Below are 25,104 nucleotides of genomic sequence, written 5' to 3'. Positions count from 1 at the left end.
CCGACTGTTTAGGTTTCACTTTCTTTTCCCCAGAAAGGGCATCGCCTCTTGTTTTTATTCCGCCTCTTGTTTTTATTCCGCCTCTGTTCTTCAGCTGGTGTTCCTCGACCCGTCTATATTCAACAGTTCTTATGGAGGAAAGAAACAAATATACATTCGGGTAAGTTTTTCCTCGAAGCGTAAAGTTACGCAGGTAAAGTTCCGTCTGATAGGCTGGCACTTCAGGTGAAGGTTAATTGACTAAACCTGTAGTAACGTTGTGGACAGACTCTCCAGCAGCAGCGGCGGCTTTTCCTTTGGTAATGTTTCAACCCGTCCATTTGGTGGATCTGTTGCCCAACCTGCTACCAGCACAACAGCGGGAACCATAGATGATCTCGGGACAGTTACAACCGTCACTTCAGCAGAGACCAAATCTTTGTTTGCACTCCCAGGTAAGCAACTAAACAGTTTCACACCAAGAAAACTGTCCAGTACTCTTTCTGATTATGTACTACAAAAAGATTGGAGGCATTGCCTTGCTATTATAGTTTTTCTCTGTTGTGTGGAGGCTGTGTTCCAGTTTCCTTCTAGTTAATGCATACAAAACCCTTCATGCACTTAACAAAATCATATAATATTGTCTAAAAAGAAAAAGAAAAATTCCTCATTTGAGACAGAAAAAATGAAAAATTTTCATCTAAATGTATCAAATTGACAAATAATATTATTGGGAGCTCTCCTGAACTGCTACTACTAAGTATGATAAAACTGAATGTAAATATACTGTAAATTAACTTTATTTTCATTAAGAACAAGCTTAAATATTGTGAGCAGAAGAGTCTCTAGTGTCTGTATTTAGTCTCTACTAGGGCTGCCCCCTTAGAGTCGAATTAACTGTCACTCGCTGAGAAGAGTCTTAGTCGACCTACTTTTCATTAGTCGGATAGTTGCAGAAAAACAAAAACAACTTTAAACTTTGTGTGGAAGCTGTGTCTTGTCACCATGAAGGAAGTATAAGGGGATAGTTGTAACACAGACCTTTTCTCTTGTAACACAGGGAGGGACTTATCGGGAGTGTTCAGCAACAGGAAGAAGACGAGTAAAAGTGGTACTGTTGAACAGTGGTTTTGGCAGATTAGCATGCACTGTACTCTAAATGTGACATCATGTCAACTAGCTCAGATGGAGAATGAAATGGAGCAGATGGTATCTATGTTTACACAGATGAAAAGGGCTTAGAGAGAAAGAGATGGGAAAACGGGGGCGAGAAGTTGGTCCGATCATAGTGAGTTTGGCAGGGGTAGAAAAACCAAAACATCAAGAAGAGGTCAGTTGGACAGGCAGACTCAAATGGGTCAAACACAAGAAAACGAGTGTAAAGTAATAAGAGTTTAATCACATTTGGCACTATCACTGGATTAAATTTACCAGAGCAATTGAGGAAGAGATCAGCAGGATCAAATACTCTTAGAACAACAAACAAGTGCTGATACAATAAACAAACGACAGCAGGAAAATATACTGGAAATGTCATCACTTAAAGGGGAAAATATGAAAGCTCATATTCCTGGAGCAATGGCAAAACTGAGAATTATTTTTGGAGTCCCACTGAGTATGTCTATGGAAGATGATAAAAAAGAGATTCAAGGAGACAAAGTAATTGATGCCACAGGGATTAAGAGTAGACGGGATGGTTTACTGAAGGAAACCATATCAGTAATAATTCAGTTTGAGAAAACCCTTCCTAAATCAGTGCAAATGGGCTACATGAACAGCAGCATAAGGGAGTACATTCCAATATGCTTGCCAAAGAATGGGGCACACAGCAATGTAAAGGAAAGCTAAGGTGTGCAAGATATGGAGGTAAAAGAGGAAAAGATGCCCTTGTTAAATGCTGAGATTTCAGAGGAGAGCACAGTGCTGCACATGGAGGCTGTGCAGTACAGAGAGAATCAAGTCCATATAGTGAAAATAGTCAGTCTAAAGCTCGTGGTGTAAACAAACCACCTCCGGTACTTCAAGCTTGCAGTCCAGGTATAGTCAGCTGATAGGACCGATCACTACCTAGGTTCAGCTTTTTCCATTATCATTTAATAGGCGACTATTAAATTCTAAAATTAAAATAATTAAAATAATATATTAAATATGTGACAAAAATATACACAAATCTTTAGTCAGGGGCAGCCCTAGTGTCTACACTTGTGTTAAATGGTGTGCAAACTTTGTGTGAAAAGATGAGTAAATATAATTTTAAGTTGTAAGGATTGTATTGTAGTGTAACAAAGAAGAAAAACTTTACGCCCGTGGTATAATTCCCCCAAAATATGAAGCCATTGGTTGCCTTCATTTTTAGGGCCCGAGCAGCAACCCCTGTTGCCGTGGCAATGCTGCGAATGGCGATGTTTAGATTTAGCCATTTATCACATTTTTAGGGGGCTAAATATGCTCAAAAACTCATAAAATTCAGCACGTTTGTCACCAGTTACAAACATTTACTTTTCTTATTGTTCTTGTGCATAGAGTCAAAATGGCTCAAAATCGCCCCCTACAGAATTTTAGAAAAGCAGCCCAGCCATCCCATTTCACTGGCATATATGAAAATCAGTAGCCATGTGTATCATGTCTACATGTACAAAAAAGCCTCTTGGAGCTATATCCTAAACCCAACAGGAAGCCGGCCATTTTTAATTAAAAAAGGACCAATTTATTGCTGCTTGCAGCTTTAATTTGGATGATGCTTTCTGACATAATTGAACCAGCCTGTCTCATAGCTCTGGTCTGAGAGACTTGCAGAATCTTTTTGTGCAAGTATACTCCATTGTAACTCCTGGAAATATCTAGATGTTGCATCACATTGTGCATAGAATTAGAAAATGAATATGCACAATGAATAACAAATGTAAGGTCCACGCTTTATTTTGATGAATTTCTCTTTTCAGAAGAGGTGAAACATAGCAAACACTGGATATTTCATTAACCCTAATTTCTCTCTTCAGCAGCTCGACCTGAGTTGAAATCTCAATGGAGAGATGTGAAGTGGACAGAAGAGTGAGTAGAGCTGTTGACTTTATTGACATTCAATAAAGTCAAACTGTTTACATTATTTTATTGTACTGTTTGTATGCTTTTATTCTACTTATTAAAATTATCCTGAACACAATTTAGGAAGTGATTGGTTGGATCTAATATGCTACATACAAAGTGCTAATACTAACAGCTAGCAAACAACAGCAGTAAAAGTTACTGGAAATGTCGTCACTCAAGGGGGGAAATATGAAAGCTCATATTCCCGGAGCAATGGCAAAATTGAGAGTTATTTTATGAGTGAGTATGTCTATGGAAGATGTTAAAAAAGAGATTCAAGGAGGCATCGTAATTAATGCCACAGGGATTAAGAGTAGACGGGATGGTTCACTGAAGGAAACCATATCAGTAATAATTCAGTTTGAGATAACCCTCCCTAAACCATCCCTTTATTTATTTCCTTATGCTTGCCAAAGGATGGGGCACACAGCAAAGCAGTAAGAAGGAAAGCTAAGGTGTGCAAAATACGGAGGTTTATTATACTGCTTGTATGCTTTTACTCTACTAAAATTATTCTGAACAGCAAGTATCTTAAATTCTGATCTAGACAAAAGACGAGCCTGATGAAGACCGTCAGCTCTTACAAACCGAGCTGTGAAGAGGTGACTCAGGCTCGAATTCTCCTCCTGGGCCCGGTCAGTTCTGGAAAGTCCAGCTTCATCAGTTCAGTCCAGTCTGTGTTTAGTGGAAGAGTCACTAACCGAGCCATGGTGGGCTCCTCCTCGACCAGCTTCACCAAGAAGGTACATGTAACCAAGAAATATCACTAAAACTATTGACTTTTTTTAGGGGATTATAATTAAAAATATGGAGATACTGAAAAACCTCTACTCAGCAGGTATGCTGTTCCCATGTTTTGTAAATCCATTTCATTAACTTTCTTTTTGTTTGTGTCAGCTGCAGTCATTCAAAATCCGTGATCAGAAGGGAGAGGATCCAAATGGACTGGTGCTGTGTGATGTGATGGGCCTGGGGGATGGAGAGATGACTGGACTGACCCTCCATGACATCCTGTCTGTCATTAAAGGTCACGTACCTGAGGGACACAAGGTAAACATGATCAATATTGTAGTATTGTAGGTCTAACAACACTAGCAACATAGCTCTAAAGCAGTGGTTCCCAGCCTGGGGGTCAAAGCCAAGCTTCACAGGGGTTGCGACACCTTTTTGATTTTAAAATATACACAGTAGGCCTATATCTCATTGTTCTGCATTAAAAAAGTTAAACAATATACAACCAAAGAGCTAATAGATGAAGCATCAGGGAGAAGAAAACACTGAATTTGTCAAAAAAGAAGCCCTTTAAGTATGTATATTGTTAAAAAATAAAAACATAACGCAGAGAACTAAAATTCATCCAAATTGCTACTTCAAATTGCCCCTTTAATTAATAGTGACAACAGGGGGGGGAGAGAGGAGCCACAGAGTCGAACCCATGGCCGCTGCAGCAAGGACTTAGCAAGCCTACGATGTGAGCTATCAGGGCGCCCCAAAATTTGTGGTTTTTAGTGACATTTCTCGACCAGTATTAGATGGATTGCCATGAAATGAACATTAGTGATCCTTTGACTTGACATCGAGCACCACGATAAGGTCAAGTTAAAAATATTTCCAATACAGTACTTTGGTTTGTGACTAAATACCTGCAAAACTAATGACATTCCCATCAGCCTCAGCTGTAGTTTGTGATTAGTATATGCATTTTGGCATGTAAAGTTTTTGAAAATTGAATCTCTTAAATTTCTCTCCCAGTTTAGTCCAGATCAGCCAGTGAGGTCTGAGACTGTGGGCTATGTGAAGAGGCCAAGCCTCAAAGACAAGATCCACTGTGTGGCCTTTGTGTTGAACGCCTCTAAAGTCCTGACCTACCCCACAGGTCTCAGCACCACCTTCCAGCAGCTCAGAGAGCACATCAGTGACCTGGGTAAGTAAAAGTCGAGCACAAAGATATTTTGTTTTACACACAGGCTGATGTTGAGATGAACTTCTGTCTGAAACTTTACAGATCAACTGAAAGAAAGCACAGTTGAGAGCTTAACTGACTAGTAATTTATTTCTATAGAAACAATTAAATGTTGCTTCTCTGATTACTCCATTAAAACCATAATGGCAGCACTGTATTCTGTCCATTAGGTGTTCACCAGGTGGCTCTGCTGACCCACATAGACCAAATCTGCAAAGACACAGCCAAAGATGTCTCGCAGGTTTACAAGAGCCTCCTCATTCAGGAAACGGTAGGTTAAAACAAACAAAACATGCAGTTTGAGAAATTAAATTGTATTGTAATTATATAATCCAGACTTGGAAAGATTTCCTCTAAATTGTCTGTAAAAGAGAGAAGGAAGTGCATTCTTACATTCTTCACAAAGAAATATTTATTTATTTAAATATTTATTAATATTAAAAATACAAATGTTCTATATATAGTTTTATATTGTAAATTAATGCAAATTATTACTATTTCTATTTCTTATAATGTCTTGCTTAGCAACTTGAGCAACTGTAACACAACCAATTTCTTCCACCATGACTACAGGCGGGGAAGTTTTACCCAAATTTGTCATCACAGTTTTGTTTTTTGACTTTGGTGCTTTCGATTATTATTTTGTTCATTTACTTTGACGTCACATGACTCATAAGTATCATCTGATTAATGGACAAGTGAGCGTTTGTTTGGGGTGGGAGGGTCAAAACAAAGTACATGCTTAAACTTCCAAAAATGTGTAACTTCGAGCTGTTTGAGATGATCATTTGTTCTCGGACAGCTGAAGGAACTGAATACTGATGACGTGAAAATCTGAAGGTCACGTGTGTTTGTGTGTGTGTGTGTTTGTAGATGAAGAAAGCTGGAGCTCTGTTGGGTATGTCCACCTCCTACATCGTCCCAGTGAAGAACTACTCATCAGAGCTGGACCTGGATGTGAACACTGATGTGCTTCTGCTCAGTGCTGTCGACCACATCCTGCAGTATGCTGACCTGTATTTCCAGGACAGTACACCTCAACACACAGGGCTAAAGCTAGACAAGATAGAGGTGTAAATAATCATTTATGATACAGTGTCAACAGTTGAAGAGCAACTTCGATTCTAAAGCCTCTGGGGGAAGGGAAAATGTCTGTGTGGCAATATCAAAGTTATAATCACATAATGAAATTCGAATGGAAAGAAAACTATAATTCAGAATAAAATCTGATGTTTGTCTTATTTTATTGGTAAGAGAGATCTGTGCTTTGTATCAAGGGTGTTGGGTTCTAATGCAAGAACCATTTGTACAATTGTTTGACTGACTCCTCTCAGTGGGTGGTCTCAGTTGCCTGTGGGTCTTTATGGAGGTAGCTCGCCAGGTGAACGTCGTCTTTTATAATATACAATAAAATATGATATTCTCTTTTCAATCTTTGTGACTGTCATGTTTCTTTGACCTCCTGTCATCTGAGTCATGGACCACTTTGCTTTAGAACATCTTTTCACTGTATGTTATATTGTTGTATTTATATTTAGGGACCGAGCCAGTATGAACTGGAAGGTCCATATTGTTTTTCCTATGTTTATTATTATTATTTCTAGTAAACTTCAACTGCGTTTTTCAGCCCCGTGCATTGACGAACTCTCAATTTTATTTGGCAGATTTGTCAAGCCTCATTAAACTTAGAGATTCCATGCGTCACATGCAGATCAGCCAGTAGGTAGGCCACTAGGTGGCGCTATTTCGGCCGATTTTGAAAGGCTAATAACTCCCGCATAGTTTGTCTCACATTCAAAAACCTTATATCCACGCGTTCGGTGAATGGAGCTGAACCTCCCCATATAGGCCACGCCCACTTCCGCCTAGATTTTTTTTTTTCTAGAGCGCAAAATGTCCATAAATCACTTTTTGGTGTTCATCCTACACACTTTGTCCGATTCGCACGAAATTTTGCACATAGCATCTGTGGACCGTCCTGACAACAAAAGTAATTTGAAGAATTTTGATATTTTAAAAAATAAGGAAGTTATAAAATTAGCACTTCCTGTTGATTTTTCGTCAAAAAAGGAAGTGGGGTATTTCTCCACGTTGGTATGTCTGATTTACACCAACCTTGGGTCCATAGTTCCCCATGTCTTCCTTAGGCATCGTGCACAATTTCAGGTCATCACCACAAGGTGGCGCTCTTTAAAATGAAGGAGTTTATAGCTCTACAACGGTATGTGTGATTAAGATGAAACTTGGTACGCTGCTTCCCCATGGCTCCCTGAGGCTCCCCTAAAAAGGAAAGAAAATCACGCCACTAGGTGGCACTCTGGTGGCAGGGTAAATCACTGTGCGGATACTGTAATAGTTATGAATATGAAATTCACAGAGCACGTGTAGAGTGGTGCCTGAAGCTGACATACCAAAAATCGGGTTTCTCGTGCTTGTAGCGCCCCCTACAGGTTAAAAAAACATCAGCCCCGGCGCCACGTTTCACCGATATGTACGAAACTCGGTAGGCATGTATAATGTGCCGGGGCGTACAAAAAAGCCTCTTGGACCCATACCTCAAATCCCACAGGAAGTCGGCTATTTTCATTTAAAATTTGCACTTTTGGCAGCCATTTTGTGGTCATTTTGACCTTTTGGGCTTCTTTGTGAACTAACTGATCCTAGGGAATTTATCAAATCTGCTTCAAAATTGGTCAGTACAGTCAAAACATGGTGTTGAATGAACGCATTATATTTGGTGACTGTACGTTGAAGGGCGTGTCCGTGGCGTGCCCTCAAAGTTGGCCATTTTGAACAAATGTCACACTGTGATGTCATTTTGGCATTTCAGGGCTTCTATTTGAATGATGCCCTCCTACAGCTTCTATCGGATCTTCTTCAAAATTGGGCAGTCCAGTCACAACATGGTGCTGAATGAACGCATTATATTTTGTGACTGTACGTTGAAGGGCGTGTCCGTGGCGTGCCCTCAAAGTTGGCCATTTTGAACAAATGTCACACTGTGATGTCATTTTTGCATTTCAGGGCTTCTATTTGAATGATGCCCTCCTACAGCTTCTATCGGATCTTCTTCAAAATTGGGCAGTCCAGTCACAACATGGTGCTGAATGAACGCATTATATTTGGTGACTGTACGTTGAAGGGCGTGTCCGTGGCGTGCCCTCAAAGTTGGCCATTTTGAACAAATGTCACTCTGTGTTGTCATTTTGGCATTTCAGGGCTTCTATTTGAATGATTTCCTCCGACAGGTTCTAACGGATCTTCTTCAAAATTGGGCAGTACAGTCACAACATGGTGCTGAATGAACGCCTTTCATTTTGTGACTGTACGTTGAAGGGCGTGTCCGTGGCGTGCCGTCAAAGGTGGCCAATTTCAAGCCCGTGGTCTTGTATTTGAACAAACAAACTCCTTGAGACTTGATCAGATCTGCTTCAAAACTTGACAGTACTCTTGAATAATTTTGCGGATTACAAGTTGTGCTATTTATGACTGTACGTTGAAGGGCGTGTCCCAGGTGTCTCGTCAAAGTTGGACATTTTGAATTCTGTGGTCTTTTTTTTCAAAGTGATGAAACACAAACACCCCTCCGCTCCCACTAGCCACATCTACAAACCATATTTTCTAGGGAGTATTGTTCGTGGAGCATAGTGTGAAACCGCTGGAAGTCACTTGTTAAATTGCAAGATAAATAGGGGACTTATCAAATGGACTTCAAAATTGGACAGTCATATAGAAACAAAGTGTACATGAAGAATTGAGCTATTTGTGACTGTACGTCAAACTGCGTGCCACTGACCCCTTGTCGAATTCAGATGATTTTCCATGAAGCAGTACTCGTTACTTCAGTGTGCAATGTCCAATTTCCAATAAACTTCATATATTCTGTAACAGTCTCGCCCTGAACACGTCCTCATAACATCAGCCTACGTATTACAGTCCCGCCATGAACTTGTCTACGTGACAAGATTCAGATACAGTGAAAGCACAGCATACTGGCCACAGGAAGGAAGCGCTGCGTGGCGATACGGAGCTGATTTGGAGCAGATTTACGTGACGCGTTCGCGTTGCGGTCCGCGCTTTTTACGACAGCACGTGCGTGGCCTCGGCGCACCCCGACCGCACGTGACGCGTTTGCGGCCCGCCCCGACGAGCGCCGGGTGCGAGGTCCCGCCCAACGCTGCTTGCAGCTTTAATTTTTAATTGTTTTGTGATTGCCAGCTCTTTGGTAACCAAAAAAGTTACTCTGTGGCCACCAAATATTCCATGTTGATGGTTCCCTGCGGACACCAAGTTTTATCCCCATATTGAGAGCTCAGGATGCAGTATAATAGCTATTGAAAGGCTGTGTTGGATTCATATTACTGCTGCATGTGTATGTTGCATTTTACTGTTGTAGATGTTTAAAGTTGAGATCATTTTAACTAATCTGTCAGTCAGTACAGTAATGCATCAAAATAAGATCATCATATTTACACTGAGAATTATTTTAGTTATTTTAGAGAATGTACATGTGAAGATATATATCACATATATCTACTCTTTCTTAGCATCTGTTCCCTAGCTGTATCAATTGGGGGTTGTCAAAAAACAGGTGGCCCTCAGACTGAAATAAGAGATTTATATTCTTCCAGAAGTCAGGTGAATCTGACTTGAAACACTCAGGCTCACAGACAAAAGGTATTAATACCTTAAACTGGCAACACGAGTCAAAGGTACATTTGTTTCAAACTACAAGGAGACTGAGCACCCACATCATGTTCAGCATACACAGTGCATTGCTTTATATCAAGACAAACTTCAGCTTTATTTTGAAGGCAAACCGATTCTAATCTAGAGACTTTAAGTTTCGTTTCTGCCATCTCTGCCACAGAGCACATTATTTGTCTGGCAGTAGACATCCTGTCTGCAGATGTGTATAGTATACTGTTATATCTGGTCACCTTCATCTATCATCCAGAAAAGGTGAGGATGAAAATATTACTTTTTCAAACTCAAATGTAAAGTTTGGGGTTTTATTTTAATCACTAAATTGATATTTGTGACTGAAGGTGTGGCACTGTTCATTTGTGTGCGTTTATATACTGTGTAATTCCTAAACTTGGAATATACTTTAACAATACCCCAAACAGCTGGTGGGTCTTTATTATTCCCTTGATATGAACCTAAATTGATTAAGGTTTAAACCAACAGATCTAATAGTTAACTGACTGAATCTGGTGGCGTAGTTGGCCAACCATTTCATTGTCAGTTTGAGAGGAAATGGAAAGTTATTGCTCTGCTTCAACATCTATCAGGCTGTGGCTTAGACACAGCCGTTTTATTTTGTACATTGTGTTATTTAAGATTGAATATTTGACTCAATTAGATAAAGTATTTTAGAGTTAAATTGAAAAAGAAATAAGATAAGATGTTAATATATTTGATGTTGAAAAATTTCTACAAATAGGGTCTTTGAACTATGATACAGTGAAAAATGTTTATCTTGAAATATATACGTTTGATGACAGCAATTTGTGTGCAGTGTTGTTTTTAAACCAGTTCATCAAACATAAAACATTCACACACGGTATCTAATGAGGAAGTAAACTGTGGTTTTAATCATGTTGTCATTGTCTATTTGAATGGTTCATTTATCCCTGTTTTTTATGGATTGTAGTTTTATGATTTTATCAGTGGTTTTATATTATTGGTATTTCTTATGCTCTGTAATAAGCGTCAGTATTTTCCATGATTTTACAAACAAATCAAACAATGAATATTTGGTGCAACCTTGATGATACATACATTTTGTTAATCCAGGGGCATTAACCAAACTCAGTAAATTTCCCACCTTTTAATGCATCTGTTTCTTTTTCCATTTAGACATCAAAGTGAGTTAACGTCAAAAGTTTATTCAGCATCATACTTACTTCAGCAGACCAACTCTCCACTATGAGCCCCTTGCTAACGAAGAGCCAGCAGAGAACAATCTGCTCCCAGCTGGGAAGAGTTAAACTAAAGCTGCTGTACAAGGCCAGCATCCATGGTTTCACCAGTGCAGCCTTCCACCAACGATGTGACAACCGCAGTCCCACAGTGTCTGTGGGCTATAACGCCTCCGGTTATGTGTTTGGAGGTTACACCAAACAACCATTCAGTCAGTCTGGACAGTATGTACCTGATGACCAGGCCTTTCTTTTCACCTTCAGTGGAGAAATGCTCCACAAATATCCAGTTACCACTCCGGTTTATGCAGTGAGAATGATGGCTAACTCTGGTCCATATTTTGGAGAAGCATTGGTTCTTGTCCATGGAAGCCAACCAGTAGTCTATAACAATCCAGGAACTTATTACAACTTCAATGCTGCAGAAATGCACGGCAACGACCTCAACCTGACTGAGTGTGAAGTCTATCAAGTGGAGGGTGAGTTCATTATAAATAACCATATTTTGAGTGTATAAGTTTTGTTCGGTCCGTTTTGAATGGTTGTCATTCTTTGTTCTTTGTCTTACTGTCATCACTGAACTTTCAACAGGTGATGTTAATAAAATATTTAATCTGAATAAATCAATCCAAACCACAGAATATTAATCTAATAAAATGTGGCATTGATATTAATGGCCCGTGTTTTGTTAGTGTATCATGTAAACCCATAACAAAGGAAAAAAGTCTGGGTGGGTAATGTGTTTGTCAAATGTGATCATTGTTTTATACAACATCTCTTTGCTCTTTAACAGAAACCACAGAACTTGAGAGGCCATGGAGGACTATAATCTGGGAATCAGTGTAAGATGGACAGACAACCCTGCAGACAATGCTATTAACGTGCTTTATTATAGTACAACTGGTCCCATTATGACTGCTTGCAGCGTTGTCAACAAACGTTGACTTCACATTCAACAATGCACTTACCTGGGTACCCAGCAATATGCCCGCCAAGTGTGAAGTCTATCAGATTACTGGTTTTCAAGATATGTGTAGGACAGTCATACACATACATGCATACAGACAGACAGATATTCCTTCCTTTAAACCATCTATTGGCCAAATAGCATAGGTCGTCAAGAAAATTGTACAACATACAGACAGAGAGTCCTTCCTTTGCAGTTAGACATACTATACTACATACAGTATGGCACAGTGATAATCTAAAAAAGATAGTACAGTGTTTTATTTTTTATTTTAATTTAGATTTAATAATAAATGTGTTCCACATGCCATGGCATGCAACACTGCTATGCTACACCTATACTAGCTATTCTGAATTATGATGGACATTATGCAGTGAAAATGCCATGGTTACTGTGCTATACTGTTTTAATTGTACATATCCTGACAAACTGTCTTAGTTTTACCTCCAGCCATCACAGAGGTGAACTGGCTGTAACAACCAGGCTAAAAACAACTTAAATCCTTTTCACTGGATGAAAAAGTTCTATATCTTTTCTTGTTTCTACAGGAAGAGGAATGAGCTCATGGAGAGCATTAAGAGCTACAAACCCACAATCAGCTCTGTGTCCCAGATTCGAGTCCTGCTCATTGGACCAGTTGGAGCTGGAAAGTCCAGCTTCTTCAATTCCATCAACTCTGTATTCAGAGGTCACGTCACTAGCCAGGCCATCGCTGGTTGCTCTACCACCAGCCTCACCACACAGGTTAGTTTCTGCGTCTAAATGATTTATGTTTGTGGTAATTGATTTCAAAATGAAATCCCTGCCCCATTCCCATTTCATGGTTTCTTATTCCTTAACTTTGTATGCGACAGTTTCGTTCCTACTCTTTGAAAGCTGGGCGAGAAGGAAAACCTCTGCCAATCATTTTGTGTGATACCATGGGATTGGAGGAAAGCACAGGGGCCGGACTTGATATAGACGACATCAGCAGCATCCTTAAAGGTCATCTGCCAGACCGTTATCAGGTGCAGTTTTTTGTTATATTGAACAGGATATTGAATTTATGAGCCATTGATTTGGCTGTAGTTAACTTAAACTGTCCTTGTCTTTTACCTCAACTGTATGATTCAGTTCAACCCCTCTGCTCCTCTGCATTCGGAGGCCCATGGCTACCGTAAGTCTGCAGGGACAAAGGACAAGATCCACTGCGTGGCCTACATCATTGATGCCTGCAAGGTCTCCATCATGCCCACAAAGCTGGAGGAGAAGCTAGATGCTATCCGCAGAAAGGTCAACTTATTGGGTCAGTAAAGTTTTGCCTCATTTCAGTGTAATGAAAACATATATAACTTCATGTACACCCTTAGTACATACTGTAGAACAACAAGGGGCATAGGATAACTACCTAATGTCTGTTTTTAATATTCAGTCACCCCTTTATATAAAGAAAAATAGGTAGAGGTACTGTAGGTGAGAGGACAGGGCATATGAATGAACTTATTAATGTACTTGCTTAGAAGTAGTGAATGCAGTATTTCATTTTGATCATTCATGGTTCCACCTTTTTTTCATTGGAGCTGTAGTTTGTTCTGTGCTCACAAAGTAAACATTGTTTTTTAAAATCACAAAGATCTCAATTTCTTATAGTAACTGCTGTTGTAAATAAACCTGGGGAACTTGCTTAATTTTTACAGAAAGAAATACTGAATGAGAGATTGTCTTGAGTTTGAGAAGTTAGTGGAACAGAGGCTAACCCAGACACAATGTAATGACTTCAGCTCTCTCAGGCTGCGTCCAAAATCACTAATTCATATATAGAGTATATATAGTATATATATTTATACTGTATAGGGCACTATTTGTGCTGTTTACTGTTTATTTGACTGTGTGAATTCCAATTGGGAAACATTTGCACTTTATAATGCCCTAAAAAAACAGCAGTGTCCATGGCAATAATTCACAAAAAAATGCTAAATAGGAAAATTATTTGTGCAGCAACAAAAAATAATGATCATGATCAGTAACAATCTCAATTTACTGCTCACTGAAGAGTAAATGACTGTGTCTATTACATAGATAATAGTGACACAGCCATAGTTTACCCTTCAAAACGTGTATGTTTCAAGAAATGTTAGAACAACAAGCATAAAGATTTTAGAAGATTTTACCTCGTTATAATTTTGCCAGCCTGATACCCACAAATCAAAAGCATTTTGGAAATGTTCTTTCTGCTCTGGTTTCCAGGGATTCCTCAGCTGGTCCTGCTCACTAAAGTAGACGAAGCCTGCCCTTTGGTGACAGAAGATGTGAAAAACATTTATAGGAGTGGCTACATTAAGGAAATGGTGAGGATTTTATACTGGAGAAAGAAAATTGTATTGTTAGTTAGTTGTGTGTTTTTATTTAGTAGTTTTTCACTTGAAAGATTTAAGCTGACATGTCAAAGTCTGTCCATTAGTGTGTGTTTATGTAATTCAGATACATTCAAATGTACTTGACTGGTGGAGGGTTGAAGACCTTTTAACAGTAATTTGAGAGACTTGATTTTCTTCACAGCATATTGTCACATGAGAAACATTAAATCCTGAGGTTACATGGTAGATCAGACCTTAATGAGTCAAATGTGTTGTAGTACTTGAGTACTGATAAATGACACGAGCCAACCAATATATTCAATATTTATTAGTCATGTAACTTTAGTTTGAAAGTATACTTGCCTTGTAATTGTAATTTCACTAAAGTTGGTAAAAAAAGAAGTATAAACTACCTAATCTGAGTGTTTGTGATCCAGATGCAGGAGGTCAGTGCTCGGCTTGGTGTGCCACTGTCCTGCGTTGTTCCGGTGAAGAACTACAGTGAGGAGTTGGAGCTGGACCCAGACTGCGACATCCTGCTGCTCAGCGCCGTCATACAGATGCTTCGCTTTGCTGATAATTACTTTGATGAGATCAGTGACCGATCCAGCAACATGGAAGTCAAAGAATAGGAAGTGCAGATATAATAAGGGTCACTGAGATATCAAACCATTTACCAGCAGGTGTTACTGCGTAGTTCACAGTGCACTTCCTCCTCTGAGTTTTCCAAGCACCCCTAGAAATGCTGGGAGATGTATTGCCTTTGATTGTCTATCAGCTGTAAAATATACAAACTTCTTCCTGATTTATGCACACACATACACTACAGTCATTTTAAGCAAGCAATGTAATCAATGAAGTATTTCTGACTGCATTACTCCTGCTCCTTTATGCGTGACTTTGCTCTTTCATGTTTAAACAAATAAGCTTGATTAACAAAGATAGCTTTTACTTAGAAAAGTCCAGTTTAAAATTTGATAAAGGAGGTAAAAACTTGATACAATATAAAGTGACTTAGATGTTTTTTCAATGAAGAAGGAAAAACTAAAATAACAAGAGCAGTTTTGATGTGATGAAAACCTCATGTGATGAAATGTCCCTCACAATGATCCACCCAGGATTCCCTTCCTCCTCAGACTTTTCCAAGCACCCCTTAATGCTGGGAAATGTAGTACCTCTACATGTCCTGGGACTGTGCAGCGTCTCCAGTTTCAGAAACTCAATGAGCTGATGCTCATTTTATGATTACGGCAAAATATAGCCTTTCCTTTTTGATTCAGTAATACATTATTTAGATGATCAGAAAAGTATTACATTATAAGGTTCCTATTTCATTTCTACATCATCTGTCTAAAGACTGTAATTTATTTTAAATAATTTAAAAAAGTTTTCTTACATTGTTGGCTCATTTAGTGGGAAATTTCATCTCAAGTTAACAACTTTGACCAGTGAATACTTAATCTGATACTATTCTTTACTGCATTATGACATTAAGTTTTCTTTTTTCAAGCTTTGTCTGAGGGGAGCTCCACAATCAGATTTCTTCTTAACTCGTGGAAACCCCAGAGAATTAATGAAGTAACCTAAAGCTTGATGCTTTTAAAATTAATAACATAGACTCCGCACATTTAACAGAGTACATTTCTTTTAAACAGACTGCAGTTACACCCTTTAATTTCATGTTGACGGGAAAACGAAAGTTAAAAGTTATAACCTAGTCAAGGCAGCAAAAATGGGCCTTTAACTTCCAGTCATAACCTTCAAACTAAAAGGATTATTTCTGCATAATATCTCATAGGGTCATATGATCCCCAGCTATACATTACCCCCCCCTTCTCTAGAGTCTGAATGACCCACATTATGTCCCACCTGTTGTCCAGTTATTGATGAAGACCTGCAATTGTTTCATGAACAAGTCATGTAACCCAATAAAGGCTTATAACACCACATTACTCCTGCTGCTTTATGCTTCAATGCCTGAAATTTGCCCCCTTTGTCACGTTTGATAAAGATGTGGACCCAAAGGCAGACACAGATTAGGAGTTTTGATGAAATTAAGTAGATTTTACACACAGAGAGAGGCAGACAGGAGCACAGGAGACATGAGGAACAATTCAGTCTGCAATAATACAAATTTAACTATAAAAAATAATTGTAAGGTTGATAATGGATCTAAAGATAGAATTTTGTCGGATTCTTGACATTGTGTTATACATCCATTCTACACTACAAAAACCCTTCTTTAAGAAATTTGATTTTACTCTGTTATTTTGAAGGCAACACCCAAGTATGTCCGGTCGTATTTAGGTTAAATGCCACTCTGCTCCAGTGACACAAACCAATGTGCACCTTAATCTGCCTGGGAAGTGATTCAGCTGGTTTTTCCAGACCTTGTTCAACAAAGGAGGTAAACATAAAATATAGTTTTATGCTTTAATACTTTAAATACTTTAATATGAACTTGTTACCTACTAGAATAACGCATCCTACATTACAGTCAATTTGCGCACCTGCAGGTTCATTTAAATGCTCTGTGACTGACAGCTATGACTGACAGGTTTCATCCTGACTTTCTCTTTAGTTTTCACCGATCCTTTTTGATGTGGGCTTAAATCTAAGTAAAATGGTGTTGAAAGGGGTTAAGTTTCAATTCAATTATAGATCATTTTGTTAGAATATTCGTGCAAACTTTGTGCTTTTACTTACAGCATTGTATCAATAATAGGCAAAACAGTATGTATATTTTTTTATGTAACCAGGAAGTCCTTTGAAATTAAAATCTATCTCTGTCACCAGTTACAGAAATGATTTGAATTGACATGGAAAACAAACAACACACACAAGGAAAAGGAAAAGTGAAAGTAAAAGGCCTCCTAAGATAAGATAAGATAAGATAAGATAAGGTCCAATCCAATCCAACTTTATTTGTTAAGCACTTTAAAAACAACCAAAGTTGACCAAAGTGCTGTACAGGAGAATAAATAAGACATCATAAATGTAAACAGTGATGGTGATGATGAAGACCACTGTGAGGATGATAACATGGACGAAGTCTGACGGCGACAGCTCGATGTCCGGGCCGCAGACACGCTCTTCCACACAGACGTGTCCGGCGTTACACCACCTGTTGTGTATGAGCACGGACAGTCCCCCCTCCTTTCTTCATGCCGGTCGCGGTGGTGTCCCTGTCGGCTCGAACCGCCTGGAAGCCGGGCATGGTGACGTTGGAGTCCGGTATCTGCTCGTGTAGCCACGTTTGTAGGGTTTAAAGCTCCTCTTCTTCATCCTCCGTTTAACCCCCACTCTGCAGCCTCGCCGTCTCCTCAGCTCCTCCGGTATGGAGGCTCTCTCTCCGGTCAGGATGCTGGGGTACCTCAGGGCGATCATCTGGTCGCGGGTGTAAACAATGCGACTCGCCGTCGCCATGGAAACAAAAAATAATAATAATATATATATAATAATAAAAAGTGCTCAAAAACGCCCCAAAAAAAGTATGTAGGCGACGTGAACAAAGTAGTAATAAAGTAAGAAAGTAATAAAACAGTTAAAAATAGAAAGAAACACACTGAAACTACAACAATGACAGGAGCTGCCATCACCTTCCATGATGAGATAAGATAATTGACACAGCAGCATAGGGCAATGTAGTTCAAAAGAGAGTACAAAAGTGGAGGTACAACAAGATATCACAAAATAAAAAATCACAAAATATATAGAAAATATAAGACTATAAATTAAATTATATACACTATGTAATATTCAAGTATGAATGGTGTGTGAATATATGAGCAGCTTGACTAAAACTAAACTCTACATATGGAAATTAAATATAAATAGTGCAAAAAGTTTGTGCGTTGCAGTCTTAGTCTGCAGGGGTTGGAGGTAGTGGGTGTTGTGGCATTGTGGAGTCTGATGGCTGATGGAACAAACGAGCCTCCAAACCGCTTTGAGGCTCGGGGCTGGGTCAGTCTGTGGCTGAAGGTGCTCCTGAGCTGACTGAGCTCAGTGTAGAGAGGATGAGAGGGGTTGTCCATGATGGCTTTCAGCTTCCCTCTCATCCTCTTCTCCGTCACAGCCTCAACACTGTCCAGCTCCATCCCCACCACCGAGCTGGCCTTCCTCACCAGCTTGCTCACCTTGCTCTTGTTGGCACCCCTGGTCCCGATGCTTCCTCCCCAACAGGATCACACCTCTTAGTGTCACCAGACAAATACATACAATTATATTAATAGCAATAATAATTTACTGTACAATACAAACTGGATACACTGATTAAAATTCCCAAATAGCATCTATCTTTAATACAACTGTTGTTGTTGTTTTTGTCTTCAGACAGCACACTAAGAAAACTTTAAAGGCTCCAGACAGTCAAGAACAACCATCTACCATGAACCCCAGGCTAACAAAGAGCCAGCAGGAAACAATCTGCTCCAAGCTGGGAAGAGTTAAACTACAGCTGCTGTACAAGGCCAGCATCCATGGTTTCACCGGTGCAGCCTTCCACCAAAGATGTGACAACCGCTGTCCCACAGTGTCTGTGGGCTATAACTCCTCTGGATATGTGTTTGGAGGTTACACCAAACAACCATTCAGTCAGTCTGGACAGTACGTACATGATGACCAGGCCTTTCTTTTCACCTTCAGTGGAGAACAGCTCATCAAATATCCAGTTACCACTCCGGTTTATGCAGTGAAAATGATGGCTAACTCCGGTCCATATTTTGGAGAAGCATTGGTTCTTGTCAATGGTAGCCAACCAATAGTCTATAACAATCCAGGAAATTATTACACCTTCAATGCTGCTCAAATGCATGGCAACAACCTCAACCTGACTGAGTGCGAAGTCTATCAAGTGGAGGGTGAGTTCACTACAAACAGTCGAATACTGATGCTTAGCATGATTCAAGCAGATTGTATCTTACATCACGCACAAGGCAAACACCATCATTATTATTCCTGTCACAGTTCTGCAAATTATAAAGTTAATAAACATGATAATAACAAGAGCATCTATCTTTTCCAGTTTCCATAAATCAAAGATTGTTGAACTTAACACAGTGGAAACTTTTCTTAGGAAGCTACTAATGATATACTTATTTTATTTAGTTGTATTTTGTTAAAGTCCTGCCGGGATAAACAGAATGAACAAACTCCATCAGTTTGGTTATCAGAAACCTGACTCTTCTTTAAAAGTAGATAAATGTCCAGAAGTGTGTGGATACAAGACACTCTTTTCAGTGAAAACCTGATCTTTTTTTTGTTACTACTGACTCAAAAATAACAAACAGTAGTTCACATTGATCATCCATAGGTGTTCAATTCTTACTTTAGTTTAATACTAAGTTTTAGTAGCTCAGTCTGTAAGGACTTGGCTTGGGAACCAGACGGGTGGCTGTTCAGCACGGACCACAGTTTGTAGTGTGGACGGGTAGCTGGAGAGGTGCCTGGGCATTGCTGCCCAGCCCATGAGCAAGGCACCAAAGTCCTAATTGTTCCGTTCTTCACATTTGCATATAAGTGTGTAAGTGAGAGAGAAAAGTTTTGGGCCTATGGGGATCAATAAAGTACATCTTATTCTTCTTATAGAGAACAAGGGAGTGAATTCTAACTAACTACAGCCATCGACCTTCCTAAAACAACTAAAAGTCAAAATGATAGTTTGTATAGGGCTTTTCCAGTACCATGTAGGCCTACATGTGATACGGTGGTTTCTAATTATTTGCTCTCTCCTTACTTTGCTTTCTGTCCTCACTGCGACTTACTCTTAAAGGGCTCGTCTGAAGGATGTTTATTTTTAGGTTTAATTACTTTAACACTTTTTACAATGTAACACAATTTCAATTGAATACCTGGATAATAGTTGAATAAAATTAAATAATATTATGAGCATAATGTTTTGTAAAAGCAGTTTTTCTCTTCAACAGTGAACTCAGAACTTGAGAAGCCATGGAGGCCAATGGTGTGGGAACAACAGTAAGCTGGATGGGGCGACAATTACACTACACCATGTCATACTATACAATGGCTATGGTCATACTGCAGGTCTTAGTGCTTAATTGGGATTTTTTTGCTCAGATAAGATTTTTTTGTTTGGCTGTTCACATTATGTGTGAACAGGTCATTGTCCTGAACTGACCTGCATGAGAAAAACTATGGTTTTATTTATAAGAGAAGAGAGAAGAGAAAAAGAGCCAGATTTTTATTTATGGATTTTCATGGAGCAACGGCTGCTGTGTCTGTATGGACTGGTCATGATAAGATCCCTTACGTTTTGCTTGTATGGAAGTGTCGCCCCAAATACTTATGATGTCTAACACCTCACTGTCCCTCCACCAACTACCTCCGTTGCATCTGAATGACTCCTGCCAGTATAAATGTCAATCTAGAGTGATTCATTCTGATATGAATTATGAGTTCACACTGAGGCTGCAGACCTATATCCGATTTGGACAACATATGAAAGTGGTCCAGATCAGAATTGGAAAAGATCAGATTCCATGTGATTTGTGCTGAAATAAAGTCAAATATGAGCAAAACATTTTTTATTTGGGCCACTTTTGCCTGCAGTCTGAACATAGCCGAAAGTCTTAAGAAGTTATGATTACGTTTTGACCTATATGGTTATAGATTTGCAATAAAACTGCTTTTGTTTTGTCAGGAAAAGGACAGAGATGATGGACAGTATTAAGAGCTACAGTCCCATGACCAGCTCTGTGTCCCAGATTCGAGTCCTGCTCATTGGACCAGTTGGAGCTGGAAAGTCCAGCTTCTTCAATTCCATCAACTCTGTATTCAGAGGCCACGTCACCAGCCAGGCCATCGCTGGTTGCTCTACCACCAGCCTCACCACACAGGTTAATTTTAGCCAATGCTTATCAGTGCATCCACCTTTTTACAGCTCATAACATTGTAAAATGTTGGTGATCCCCTGATTTTTACAGGATACCAAGTTCCATCACAAAGTCAAACAGGCTGGCTACACTTTGTATTAAATACTAAAGTGTTAGCATGGTAACATGCTATCCTAAGACGGTGAACATATTAAACTAAAGCACCACTGTACCTGAGTACAGTTTCACAAAGCTGCTAGCATGGCTGTATTGTTAAATCTAGTACCGTGTGCAACCTGCTGTTCATCTTCAAGTGCAGAACAAAATTGCGCTCCAGTTCATTTAGCCTGCAGCACTGCCTTGATTTATTTCAAATGGTGTGGGGGAAGGTAATTATCACCCTTGATGCTGCCCGAGTACACTCTATTTGACAGGCATTATTCTCCCAGAGGGAACAGAAGCAAGTCTTTAATCTGGCATGAGATTTGCCCTAAACAAAGAAAATTAAGGAAAAGTTGGTAGTGTTTTCTGCTCAGCCTGTTTCTATCAACATAAACTATCAAGTACTGAAGACAAAGTTATTAGCTACAATAAGTGATTTATAGCAGCTGTCTTAGTGGTTGTTGGTCAACTACTCTTTTCCAGTCCTGCTTGTGCAAGCTTTCCAAAAAGGCAGAGTAAATGAGTCTCTTGTTGTCTACAAAGTCTACAAATTACAAATTCACAGGATTTTTACCATCCAAAAAATTGTATCTGATAAACTTCATTGTATTACCTGACAGTTTCGCACGTACTCTCTGAAAGCTGGACGAGGAGGAAAACCTCTGCCAATCATCTTGTGCGACACCATGGGATTGGAAGAAACCACTGGGGCCGGGCTTGAGTTGGAAGATGTTGTCAACATCCTCAAAGGTCATCTGCCAGACACTTATCAGGTAGAGCTTTTTGTAACATTCAGCAGCATAATGAACACATGATGATGCCCTGATGTGGTTAATTGTGTTTGTTGAACACAAACTGTTTTTTTCTTTCACCTGTATGACTCAGTTCAACCCCTCTGCTCCTCTGCATTCGGAGGCCCACGGCTACCGTAAGTCTCCAAGCCTCAAGGACAAGATCCACTGCGTGGCCTACATCATTGATGCCTGCAAGGTCTCCATCATGCCCCCAAAGCTGGAGGAGAAGCTAGATGCTATCCGCAGAAAGGTCAACTTAATGGGTCAGTAAAAATTATTCCCATGTTATTTAAAGGCCCAGTGTGTAGGATTTAGTGGAATCTAGTGGTGTAATTGCAGATTGCAAATCCGTCGCTTCACTCTCCCCTTCCAAGCGCAAAGGAGAAACTACGGAAGACGCAAGTGCCCATATCTACAACCACTGTTTGGTTTGTCCATTCTGGGCTATTGTAGAAAGATGGCAGTTCAACATGGCGGAGTCCACAGAAGGCGATAACGGCGTCTGTAAATATAAACAGCTCATAGTAAGACAAAAACAGAACGATTCCTATATTCAGGTGATTACACAATAATAACATACCTATGAATATTATATTCCATTTCTACCAATATATCCTCAAATTTTATTTGTATAGTGCCAATTCATAACAAAGGTTATCTCAGTTTTCAAATAGAGTAGAGAGTGTTACACACTGGAGCTGTTATTAGTGCAACCCAAGACCTCAGTGAGTAAAATCTGATAAAACTAAAAAATAAGACTTACCTTGTTCCCTGTATACATTTCTCCCCCAAAATCAAATGTTGCAAAAATGTATGTATATGGTACATGAAGACTTATTTTGATACCTATGTTGTATGATATTCACAAACCATTAAACATATAAGGACTGCTAACATAGTACTGTCAAACATACTGTATGAATAAATAATTTTTATCAAAACAAGATTCATGATAGAAACGTATAAGTAGAAGAGAGAGGTAGACTGTTGTTGTTTTTTTTCAAAGTCAGTGGTACAGTATTTAAAACTATTTTGTTTTGTTTTGTTGGCTTTCAGGGATTCCTCAGCTGGTCCTGATGACTAAAGTGGATGATGCCTGTCCTTTTGTTTCAGAGGACATTAGGAACATTTATAGGAGCAGCTACATCAAGGAAATGGTAAGATCAACTTTAAGAAATTGAATTCATCTGTAGGATTTTATTCTGAAAGACAGACGTTTAAAGGTTTGTAGTTTTGGTCTCGATGGAAGAATATAAGCCACATGTTAACATGAAATCGGTCTGAATTTCATTTGATTTAGTTTTTGTTGTCAGTTCTCCTTTTTTTGTTTTTGTCTTAAACTAATAAAGTTCCCATTGAATTTTGGGTAGTCATAACCTACACAACCTTTCTGCTGTGGTAAAGATCAAAGAATAAAAAACATGTAATTAAACGTCCAATTTCCTTTTTTGTGGTGTCAAAAATATAAATAAACTAACCTCATCTAAATATTTTGTGCTGCTTTTGTTCCAGATGCAGGAGGTCAGCGTTCGGACCGGTGTGCCACTGTCCTGCGTTGTTCCAGTGAAGAACTACAGCAAAGAGTTAGAGTTGGACCAAAACTGCGACATCCTTCTACTCACCGCCATCATTCAGATGCTTCGCTTCGCTGATAACTACTTTGATGAGCTCAGTGACCGCCTCGGCAATGTTGGAACCAAAGAATAGTAAGAATTAGCACAGCAGATGTTTTTATATTGTCCAACTGTAATGAAATGTCCCTCAGAAAGACCCATTGTCCAGCAGGTGAGCAGGTGGCGGACAGGTTACTACACTGTAGTAAACACATGAGTACTGCAGCCAAGACTATCCCCAGGTACATTTCCATTGATCCAAGATGGCTACCCCACTCCTAGGCTTGGGACCACAAGCCCAGGAATGGGGTAGCCATAAATTAATGAATGCCTAAATTAGATATCATCATGTTCCATATTTGAACTGGTTGGTCAACAGTTAAAACCAGACACAAACAGTGTAATCACTTGTAGTGGCGATAATATTGGATTACAGGCGATAGATTTAACTGCCGGTTGTGCATTTAGAGACTGCATGTTGTCTTTGGGCCCTTTTTGCCACTGGTTTGTTGACATTTCTGTAGTCCTATTTTCCAAGCAAAACACAATGTTGCTATCAACAATTCCTAATTCCTTGTATTGTAAATCAGGATTTTAAAATACAAACATGATATGAACGATTTTTCCCACCCAGGTGCTCATGCTCTACACAGTATGACCTCAAACGACTCCTTGGGGACCTCCAAAAACTCCTAGGAATACTGGGAGAGATTCAGAAACGCAGTAAGCTGCTCTTCGTGTTCCTTGGAGGTGTTTCTTCCTTGGGATTTTATTTTGTATTCATCAGGTATTTATTCTTATGAGGGATTTGCTACATTATTGACCAATTTAGTGGGATATTTCAATACAAGACTACACATTATCTACTACTACTACTACTACTACCTTTACTGCATGTTGACTACACTTCTCGGAGAACATTCATGTCATTAAACACTGAGTAAAACAGATACAAATTGCCCTGCCACATAGCTTTCAATTCAATTTATTTTCTCTAGTTATAAACTTTTGCCGTTTGAGAATTACACAAAAACAGTTCTTATATATGTCAGCTTTTGCAGCAGATGCTAAACTTTATGCATCCTGGCACAAAATCTGTGTTTACTGAGTTTAATGTTATGAACATTTACCAGTTATCTTTTGTTTCTTATTTTTTCCCCCCATCAAACTAAGCAATAATTTGTTTATTTATTTACATTATTTGATGATGTCAGGAAAACAGCTACCCAGCAGTTTGTACTGGCAGATATAATCATGTTTATTGTTATGTTACATGTTTTGTATATTCAGCTTGTGCTTCTACTTGTGTCTACGACAAAAACAGCTCTTGCTAGCCAGACAGGATGTCACTGGGTTTGGAAACTTTTAAGTGTGTTCATTAAAAAGACAATAGAAAACCTGAATTCCTATGTAGATCCTTTATTATTTCTAAAATGAATAATTCCAGTA

General features: G+C 39.2%; 2 protein-coding genes across 8 annotated transcripts; both read left to right on the top strand.

Annotated features, from left to right (window-relative positions):
- Positions 1–13: 13 nt before the first annotated feature.
- On the top strand, positions 14–6,461 carry ifi44g (interferon induced protein 44g). Of its 4 annotated transcripts, none has more exons than XM_051376850.1 (9): positions 14–160; positions 268–434; positions 1,040–1,090; positions 2,982–3,030; positions 3,614–3,809; positions 3,964–4,116; positions 4,819–4,990; positions 5,200–5,300; positions 5,903–6,461. In XM_051376850.1, exons 1-9 carry the CDS (start codon positions 132–134, stop codon positions 6,104–6,106), a joined length of 1,122 nt encoding a protein of 373 aa, XP_051232810.1. In that variant the 5' UTR covers positions 14–131; the 3' UTR covers positions 6,107–6,461. The 4 variants fall into 4 exon arrangements, with proteins under 4 accessions (XP_051232810.1, XP_051232809.1, XP_051232812.1 ...); XM_051376849.1 differs by having other exon boundaries at positions 2,979–3,030; XM_051376852.1 differs by lacking the exon at positions 1,040–1,090.
- Positions 6,462–9,216: 2,755 nt separating this feature from the next.
- On the top strand, positions 9,217–25,058 carry si:ch211-197g15.9 (interferon-induced protein 44-like). 4 transcript variants are annotated; one of them, XM_051377390.1, is made up of 10 exons: positions 9,217–9,991; positions 10,892–11,144; positions 18,828–19,115; positions 20,181–20,229; positions 20,915–21,110; positions 21,869–22,021; positions 22,134–22,305; positions 23,099–23,199; positions 23,555–23,748; positions 24,290–25,058. In XM_051377390.1, coding segments are annotated over exons 2-10 (1,338 nt in total). In that variant the 5' UTR covers positions 9,217–9,991; positions 10,892–10,960; the 3' UTR covers positions 24,291–25,058. The 4 variants fall into 4 exon arrangements, with proteins under 4 accessions (XP_051233350.1, XP_051233351.1, XP_051233348.1 ...); XM_051377391.1 differs by lacking the exon at positions 18,828–19,115 and having other exon boundaries at positions 10,892–11,432; XM_051377389.1 differs by lacking the exons at positions 9,217–9,991; positions 10,892–11,144 and adding an exon at positions 14,886–16,663 and having other exon boundaries at positions 18,589–19,115.
- The last annotated feature ends 46 nt before the right edge of the window (positions 25,059–25,104 follow it).

The sequence above is a fragment of the Dicentrarchus labrax genome, unplaced genomic scaffold (assembly GCF_905237075.1).
Source record: "Dicentrarchus labrax unplaced genomic scaffold, dlabrax2021, whole genome shotgun sequence".
Lineage (NCBI taxonomy): Eukaryota > Metazoa > Chordata > Actinopteri > Moronidae > Dicentrarchus > Dicentrarchus labrax.
This window is presented reverse-complemented; position numbering and strand designations above follow the sequence as displayed.